Raw genomic sequence first — 10,280 nt, forward strand, 5'->3', positions numbered from 1 at the left:
ATAATAAACCAAGTAAAACAAAAACAATAATTCAACTCCTCAAACAGTAACTCATACAAATACAAATTAAACAATTTCATATTTTTTTTAACAATTTTACTTTGATCATATTTTGAAGGAATTAATTGATCCCATGGTTTTATAATCATTTTCCAGATTATTCCATAGTCTTATACCTTTTACTGAAGTGCATCTGTCCTTCAAATTTGTTCTGATTTTTGATTTAACAAACATTTGTAATCCCTTCAAATTATAGCAGCTCTCCCTCTTAACAAAATGTGATTGGATGTTTGAAGGTAACACATTTTTATGAGCCTTATACATGCAGAGTATGATATTCAACAACTCATAAAATTTTAATAATTTAAATTTATGAAACAATATATTAGATGGGTGTTAGTAATGCTTTCTTTTGATAATTCTTATGGCTCTTTTTTGTAAAATAATAATCGGATTAGTAATGGTTTTACATGCATTTCCCCAGACTTCTATTCAATAAATCATATGTGGAACAATTATTACATTATATAATGTAAATAGTGCTTTATCATTAAATAACTCCTTAACTTTATACAGAACTGCAACATATTTTGTCATTTTTGTTTTTAAGTAATTTATATGAGGTTTCCATGATAATTTTTTGCCATTGATGACTCCCAAAAAACTTCACCTCACTGACTCTTCAAATTTCAACACCGTCCACTCTAATAGGAACATCAGTTGTTTTCTTTCTATTACCAAATACAATGTAATTTGTTTTGTCCAAATTTAATCATAACTTATTAAGTTTAAACCAATTTTGTACTTTTACAAATTATATTTCCATCATTTCCAACATCTGTTCTACGTTTCTACCCAAACAAAAAAATGTAGTGTCGTCTGCAAATAAAACACATTTAAAAAACCCAGACACATTTACCAAGTCATTAATATATAGGAGAAACAAATTTTGTCCCAGTACAGAACCCTGTGGAACCCCACATACAGTAAGTTAATTATTAATTTACATCATTTATTTKTACAAACCGTTTCCTATTAGTTAAATAACTTGATATCCACTGTAGTGCTTGGACCTCTTATACCATATTTGTTTAATTTATCCAGAAGGATACTGTGGTCAATGGTATCAAATGTTTTTTTTAAATCAACAAAAACACTGACACAGTATTTTTTTTTATCAAAACCTGTTGTTATGTGTTCAATTAAGTCCATGAGAGCCATTGATGTTGAGTTATTAGCTCTAAAACCATATTGATTTTTACTTAAAATATTTTGTTTATCAATAAACTGATCTAATCTGGTGACAAACAAATTTTCCAAATATTTTGAAATTGTGGTAATAATGATATTGGTCTATATATTAGTCACATGAGGTGATGCACCAAATTTCCACAAGGCTGCTATGAAAACTGGGACATGCAGGAAGCATTGTAGGCTCTGTCAGAAGATTCCCCATAATGCTACTGATGTAAGTTCTGACCACCTCAACCCATTCAGAAGACAAACGGAGGAGGCGGATGAGTGGGGGGAGACACCCCCATCTGTCACACGTTTTAACCTCTGAGCAAGGTCAGAACAATTCAGAGTGAGGTAGTGATAGCACGTCAGAACAGCTGAGTTTTTCTGGCTCAAGTATATAAAGCTAAATGCATGTGCATGCCCTTTCTGTTAATTGTTAATCAGCCGACACACCACAGACCCTCACCCCCTGATAAGTCTTGTATACCGTAGTATTTTTTAAAGGTTATACCATGGTATGAAAATAGTCAATACCACCCAACCCTAATGGTCAAGGCCACCATTGGCCACCCCCTGACTTGACCATTGCACTTGATGGTGGATAAAATGGCCCCCTCACTAGGATCCATTGCTCTGCACGGCTTTGGACAAGAAAAAGAAAAACTCCCTCTGTTTTTAAGCACAGTTCAACTCTTACCCACAGGAAAAGATTCAGGTTTACCTACATTCCTACTCCAGAAAAAAACGCCTCAAAAACTAAAAACATTCAATATTTAAACCCCTCAGCTTTGGGGGACATGGATTTACTGCTTGTCCTTCAGTGTAGTTGCTCCTCTTGGTAACCGTTTTGCCACTTGTAGCTTCCATTTTGTCACTTTATTTCTTGGCAATCTTTCTGGTTCTTTTTAAGCTTTTTCAGTTTCACAGGCCGGTCTGYGTGAACCTGCAGATCCATCCAGATGTTGATATTATCAGTACCATCTTCATGTAGCTGAAAGCTCAGAACATGGCTCTTCTTCAGCTACAGAACATTCAGCTGCTTCATCCGTTTTAAACTTTCTAGATTTGTCATGTCCACTGTGAACTGACACCAACATATGCTAATGGTGATATGACAGCATGTTGGATCTGGTCCATACCAGCAGTGGTGGGCACCAGCCCGCTAAAACGCAGATCTGGTAATTTCGGACCTAAATATTTCGTTTGCGCTTTAGCGGACTTACTACTTTTTATAACTCATAAGTGGATTTGCGCTTTATAAAATTAAAATGCAGTACCACTAATAACTAATTATCTACCAGTCATCATTATGTTGAACAGCAGAAGGTATGACTGTCAATGAATCACAACACATGTGATCTATCCAACAGCACCCCTCCCAGATAAACACACTTATTGTGAAGGTATACATCCTGCTGACTGTTGCTTTGGGTCACGGTTCTGATTTCCCACAATGCTTTGTGTCTGCTTACGTAGCAGGAAGGCAATGTTTAGTACTCCCTGTCCCAGCTAAAACAGTTAACGTTTGTAATCCATACTAAAATTTTGTATGTATTGATTTATTTTACTTTACAATCGGAGCTCCTTTTTAAAAAAAAAAAAAGTTTAAACACTGGAGCTCAATACTTGACGTAATTGATTGAAACAACGTGGTTAGAGACTCAGAAATGATTTAAAGATGTTATGCTGATGAAGACTGACATCTAGTGGTCAACTGGAGCAACTACATGDRAAVCTTTAAAATCCAAGCTCTTATTTTGAAGGGAACATAGTTTCCTGTAGTCCGTGCTTTCGTTTCCCGTCACAAATCAAATCCATCATGTACCCAGAATGCATCGCTTTAGTTTTCCAATAAACAGTTTTAAAATTACTTTATTGATGCTTCTTTAATGAAAAATCTACAACAAACAAAAGAAAAAGACAAAGAATCAGCCGAACTAGCAATCCTCAACAACTTTTTAATTTTTACACCAGGAGCTAAAGTTCTGTTTCAGGAAATCACATCCTCAGCAATCGGTGGTTGTAGGATTAAGTTGTAAAAGAGTTCATACACCACTAGTTGGCAGTGTTGTACATATATTGTACATGAATTATTGCCAGATAGTGTCAAATTGTACTTGCACTTTAAAATTTGATTCCCCTGGTTTTTCAATGGCATAAGTGCTTTTGAGGTTGCGGACCTAAATATTTAAATCAGCGCTTTAGAAATTGCGGAGCTAATTTTTGGATTAGCGCTGCCCACCACTGCGTACCGGCATGGTGGGGTCCAGATTTGACTTTGTTTCTACTTCTCTTTGTTTCACAAGAGACATTCTGCACCTGAGTAGGCAGACACAATTAGAAAAACAGATGCTAATTGTGTCTTAAGAATAAGTTTGCTAATTTTAGCTACTCTTTTGCTAATTTTAGTGTCTGTTTTACTTGAGCTACAGTTTTTCTAATTTATCTTTTTAGCTAATTTTTAGTACTGTTTTGCATCAGGACATGCTGTTCTGCAGATTTTAGCTACTGTTTTGCTGCTCTGAGCCTTTAGCTACAATTCTTCTGTGCTTAGCTTTTAGCTACTGTCTGCTACATATATCTGCTTATTTTAGCTGCTGTTCAGCTGGCTTTCACTTTAACTTCTTTTTTTGCTGCTTCAGCTGACATTCAGCATTCACACTGTATCTCTGTAGTTTGTTTGCATTACAAAAATTATTCTGACATTTTTAGATTTTAGAATTATTTCAGTTTTTCTATGTTCTGAGGATTTGATTCAGACCTAAAATAAATGTAAATAACAAAGGACATCACTTTTTGTAGTTGTTTTACTCAGAAAAATCAGTTTTGAAGCTGAGATGATGGCAATAATCCTTCATACTCTAATATTTTTTATGTAACTCATAACGGTTGGTGACAAAAGTTGAGCAAGAGAAGTTGTGCAGACTTGTTTGGCAGCGTGGGCACTTCCTCCAGAGCAGCAAAGGCTCMTGGGAGAATAACAAGTCAGTGTGTGGGATTTCACCATAGTTTGTGTTATTTTGATCACAAAGCTGAAAGAGTTTGTTTAGTTTCAATCTGAATTCATTTAATTGGACGATTAAATGTTTAGATCTGTTCTTTGTTTAACTTTCCTCTGACCTGAGATCACCTGGATGATCTCTGTTTGCTGATGATTGATGTTATATCTGTTAGTGAGTGTTGCCGCTCTCATTTCTAATGGGTTGTTGTTGTTGTTGTTGTTGTTGTTGTTGTTGTTGTTGTTGTTGTTGTTGTTGTAGGACTGGCAGTCAGCCTTGGTTTTGGAGCACTTGCAGAAGTGGCCAAGAAGAGTTTAAAACCCAAACAAGAAGGTAAGAAGAAGCAGCTTATTGTTAGAATCAGGTGTATATATCTAAGCTAGGGTTGGGCAATTTTGGCAAAAAAATTAATCACGATTAATTGTGGTATTTAGCCGATAACGATTAATTTGACAATTAATCCCCTGGAGTCCCTGGACACCCTTATGTCCTGGTCACATGACCAATTTAGTGGGAAAGATTTGTTCTTCATAAAAATCTGTTCCAAATTGTATAAAAATTACAGTCTTCAGGCTATACATAAATTTTAAATTGTGATGATAGATAAAGAAATTACAGCACTTTTTTTAAAATGTTCGTCATATTTGAAGCAGAGAGGAGCACGGAGCAGACTCTGCCTGGTGGCATTAATCATATTAATCGTCAAATGGCAAAAAATAATCGATTATTGTTTTTCTGACAGTTAACTGCACACGATATGATTATGCCCAACCCTAACCTAAGATGCCTTTTTGCATGTATTGCTTATCAGACAGTAAAAATGAAAGGACTAGCGTTCCTTGATAGAATGCATATCATCCGCCACCTCTTATACCAGTATTTTAAACTTTGATCATCTTCTGATGAGAAGGAATGAAGTTCTAGTTGTTTTGATAAAGAGCTTTTCTGCAAAGGCTTGTGTGATGTTTCAAAATCTCAGCAGCTGGAATATTTGTTTATAGTGACTCTGATGTTCTACTTCTAAATCTGTAGATTTGACAAACTTGGAGCCATTTTTGTGTTGGTTCATGTCGATTAGCTGTGGGGTTGTCATGAAATGTGCTGACTCAAAGTTGGAATAATAAAATCCTGCTCTTGTTACCAAGTGTTGAGCTCCTGTAGTGTTAAGCAGCTGTAATGAATGTTTTTTTTTTAGTGAACAAAAAGGCGGTGTTGGATTCCAATCCATTCCTATCAGAGGCCAACGCTGGGAGGATTGTCCGAACACTTTGCAAAGTTCGAGGGGCAGCTCTAAAGATCGGGCAGATGCTCAGTATTCAAGGTGAGGAAAGTCAAAATCTCTATAAACTGCTCTTTTTAACGTAAAGTTGTAGAAATATAATCATCAATGATTCGTATCAAACTGATGTGTTGTAGTGACATTTTTAAAACCAGTGATGTGTGTAAAGTTCAGTCACTGCTGCCTCACAACATGACTTCAGTATGTTTGAGATTCATAATCAGTTAAAAAGTTCAGGCAGGGTTCTAACAGACGGACCACTTGTTTGGTTCCATCCTCAGCTCCTGCTTCTGTCCTGTGAGGAAGCTGAGTGAAACATTAGTTTTCTGAAGGGTCAATCTTCTTCAGTCTCTCAGAATCCCTCGTTCAGGTCATTCCTGAATCCTGTCTCCACTTCTTCCATGATTCCAGCCAACATGGCTGCAGGACAGAACCTAACAATGTGGACTTCTAGGCTTTGTTCTTGTACTGAATAAAACAATTTGACCTAAAAGCTTGTTCAGTATAGTTTTAAATTGTTTGTATGTACGTACGCACACACGCACGCATGCACACACACACACACACACACACCCACACACACACACACTGTGTGACGGTGGACAGACCTGCTCAGGACAAGTCTGAACTGGCTCTTTACTCATGTAACTGCATGAAGTTCTGCTGCAGACCACGTGTGTTGACTTAACTTTAACACAGCTAATTTTGATACACAAAGATACACAGAACAAATATTTTTGTGTATTTTTAAATGAGTAAAACTGCTTGATGTATTGTTGGGTTTAGTATTRTTGACAGTTCAATAAAGTGAAGAAAATCTTTTTTGGCCTTGGATTATTTGGTGTAACAAAAAGAGGTTTTGCTCTATTTAAGGTAATGTTCAATAAAATAAAAGCATATAAACATATGAAGCCGAACAGTCGACATGCGGCCACATGGYTGTTCAGCGTTTGTTTCACACACACACACCTTTCATTGCTCCAGAGACAGAGACCATGCTGAGCTCCTGGGAAACCCCTCCAGCTGCAGTATACGTCACTGCATGGGCTTCCTTCCCACTGGAGTCTACACCCCGGAAATCTCTGATCCGCTGTTATCTGTCCACAAATCTGTCCCGGTTAAAGCTTCACACTTTTCTGCAGATGAATTCCTTTGTGCAAAATGTTTTTTTAATCTCCATTCATGATTTTTTTGTCTATTTGACTTTCTTTATAAATGTCAGCTTCTGGTTACAACAGTTGCATTCTGGAAGTGAGTAGTTGTAGCAAAATGCAGCATCTGAGCACTTTCAAACAAACACGCCCACGAACTTCGCACAGAACGCAGTGAGAGACAGTTGGGCCAAGGCCTTGTGTCAATAACACAGGGGCGGTTCTAGGGGCGGGGCCACAGGGGCATTGGCCCCAGCTGAAATCTGATTGGCCCCCTTAAGTGCTCCTGTCCTGTCACTCATCTGTCCTTTACCTGGGGGTGATGATGGTGGATGCAGTTCCATGTTCAAACACTAGAGGCGCTCATGAGTCAAATAGTAAAGTCCAGAATGAATCAAGCTGACAGAATTCTTCTCTTCTTAAAATGTGAACAATCCTGCAAAAAAGTCTTTCAGCTGACAAATGGCTGGATTTTCTCACATGTTTGAAAATATTTTATCTATGTTCAGTAAAATGTATGAAAAACTGTTGAGGAGAATTTACTGTGCCAGATTTTTGGTACCACTTTACAATAAGGCTCCCCTTATAGATGGCTTATAAAGAGTTTATAGATAGGTTATTAATTCATTTGTAAAGTTTACACTTCATAAATCATTAATAAATAAAACTGGACAATTTTGTCTCTTTCTCGTAATTATTGCAAAATAAACACTTATTAATAATTTTTAAAGTGTTAACAGATTAATAACCTATCTATAAAATCTTTAAAAGCCATCTATAAGGGGGGCCTTACTGTAAAGTGGTACTTTTTTTTTTTAATTACGTTACAAGTGCTTGAAGTGTAAAACGTATACACTGGGAATTTGTGTGAAAGGATGTTGAACAAAGTCTTGGCACCTCTTTGAATATTGTCGCTCCTTGATGGCCCCTTACTCAGAAAAATCCTAGATCTGCCACTGCAAGGTCGGGAGCTCCTATTTGCTCTCAAAATCAATTGACACATTTTTCGACATGCAACTGTGACAATGAGAGATGATTTCGGCAATTCGGAGGGAATATACAGAGGCCTTAATACAGCAAATGAAGGTTTTTCTGAAATTGATCAACTGGCATCAGCAGCCCAAACAGTAGCTAATCTGTCATTGTTACGTTTGGGTCGTAGGTTTCACATGAGGTGGACCAATGTAACATTGTTTTTAAAATGTTGTGTTTTAGCTGTCCACATGAAAACACACGCTTTGTGTCTCAAGATTTTTCCTGGAACCCAGTTTTTTTTTAAATCTACCATTTTGAGTCCTTTAAAACTGCTTTCTCATGTGACTGAAACAATAATAACTAGACATGGGTTTTTACGATGTAAAAACAAGTGTGCATTGCCACGTAGCATGTCATTGCAGCATGGCTTTGCCTGCAGCATTGGACTTGCAGAATGAACTTTGACCAAGTTCAAATGTGTTTTCTATACCAGCTTGTGCCTGTCAAGTCATCAGGTGTTTAGAATTAAGGTAATTGTGTGACAATATGAAGTTTGAAGAGATTTCTTCTTAAAGTTGCATTAGCCAGGTTTTGAACCCTGAACCCTGATCTCCCTCATGAAAGTCCATGACATAGACCATTAGACCAATGGAGTTGTGGCAGAAGGTGGTGGCAGGGGTTGGTTTGTATGTGTGCAGAAAGAGGCCATATTGCCAATATAATTATTGACACTAAACTGCATAATATTACAACAGTAGAGTAGTATTAAGACAATATTATAGTAAAACATCAAAATACAATCATATTAATATTGTAATCACTGAACTACTGAGTTTAAATATTCTAAAACTAAGGTGCAGTACCATATTGTGTAGATGCAGCAGGGGGCAGTATTGGACCAATACAAGGCTCCATTGACTACCATTATAATTTATTAAACATTTAATATTTCAAAAACTATAAGTTTTACAGGCACCAAAAGGCATAGCCATCATTTGGCACAGGGGCTTTACAGATATAAATTAAAATGGCAGCTCTAGGACAAAGTATGCAGGAGGAGAAGCATGGCAAAGTTGAGATGACTTGGATGGGAAACGAATCACAATAGTGTGCATTGGCAATGCACGCTGATAATAAAAAAATGTCCTGAGTAGTCACAAATGGCAGTTTCCAAGTCTTTATTCAATGATGTAAAGCAGAAATAAAGATTCCAAGGTAAAAAGGTTTCCACTTTTTGTACAAGAGAGGAATCTTCCTCATATGTTATGGAAAATTGATGACCTGCTGTATTTAGACCCCCCAAAAAATATCTGACACTTTCAACTCAGAGGTTTATTTAGATCTGACTCCTATATCGGTATGTGCAAATCACTTCATTGATCAAATCAGTGGTAAATAATTACTAAAATAAACAGGCTCTGTTGTGTATATGTGTCCTAATACAGTTTATAACCCCATACAGTATACTGAAATAAAATGTTTCAGCCAATAAATATTTGAGGTTCCAACTGTCAATGAGATGCTTTCAGCTACCTTAGCTCTGTAAATAATCTGACTTAAGATTCTTTACAGAGTTATTGTTAATTGTTTTACAGTCACACACAGTGTATACTTACATAATCAGTATGTATACTGATTATGTAAGTATACATAATCAGTATACACACAGGTGTGTGTGTGAGTTTACTGTTGGGATATGCATTTAGCTACTGCTGTATGTGTATTCCTCCCTAGATTTTAATTACAATAATGTCAAAATCATGTAAAACTGTACTTCACAACGTGTAACTTTAAAGTATTTGTAACATGCATATCCTTCAAATACAAAAAGTCAAAGAAAACATCTTTATGTTTAAGAAACTTGGCATAATACACACGATTTTACCCATTTTGTCACATAACTGACATATTTTCTTTTGAACTTGGCTCAGCCAAAGTGAAACAGGAAGTGACATCAAAGGGGAACTCTTTAAGAAAGGGAACTCCCTGGTCTTTGCTTATTGAAACAATATTATTTGAACTCTGACTTTTCTTCATCTCTCTCTGATAGTGACTCAAAATAATCTAAAGAAACATGATTCTTCTCGACAGCCACTGTAGCAATGCTCTGTTCATATTCATCACTTCCTGTTACTTCACATGTGAATATCTCAACAACTGTTTATCTCAGTGGCGTAAAATTATTTTTCCAATATGTTAATGTTGGCTTTCCAAAAATGCATTCATATTTATTACAAAAAAGATGCTGTTGGCACTTTAAGATCTTTATTTTGTCACAGCTAAATGTGTAGCTTTAAGCTGTATGTTTATCTATAAAAATATATTTAACTAAAACTTTAATCTGCTTGTACAGCTTAGTAAACCTCTTGATGCTAAGTGTGGACCATGTGAGTCAGTTTTATAGGACTAGCTTAAAGCTTCCCTTTTAGCTATAGCTTAATATATTATTAGCTATATATACGTATAGCCTAAATATACACATTTAGTCAAGGCTAAATATGTTAGCATTGGCTCTGTTTTGATATTTAAGCTGTAAGTTTAGCTGAATATACACTCACCGGCCACTTTATTAGGTACACCTGTCCAACTGCTCGTTAACACTTAATTTCTAATCAGCCAATCACATGGCGGCAACTC

At 36.3% G+C, this 10,280-nt stretch overlaps 1 protein-coding gene across 1 annotated transcript in view; it reads left to right on the plus strand.

The window, feature by feature from the left end:
• LOC106536168 (atypical kinase ADCK3, mitochondrial) overlaps positions 1–10,280 on the plus strand; it is a 33,011-nt gene that overhangs the window by 6,520 nt on the left and 16,211 nt on the right. Inside the window, exons 5-6 of the mRNA XM_014033368.1 lie at positions 4,500–4,571; positions 5,434–5,559. Coding sequence (XP_013888822.1) covers positions 4,500–4,571; positions 5,434–5,559 — 198 coding nt within the window. The remainder of the gene's footprint in view (positions 1–4,499; positions 4,572–5,433; positions 5,560–10,280) is intronic.

The sequence above is a fragment of the Austrofundulus limnaeus genome, unplaced genomic scaffold, assembly GCF_001266775.1.
Source record: "Austrofundulus limnaeus strain Quisiro unplaced genomic scaffold, Austrofundulus_limnaeus-1.0 Scaffold1713, whole genome shotgun sequence".
Taxonomy (NCBI): Eukaryota; Metazoa; Chordata; class Actinopteri; order Cyprinodontiformes; family Rivulidae; genus Austrofundulus; species Austrofundulus limnaeus.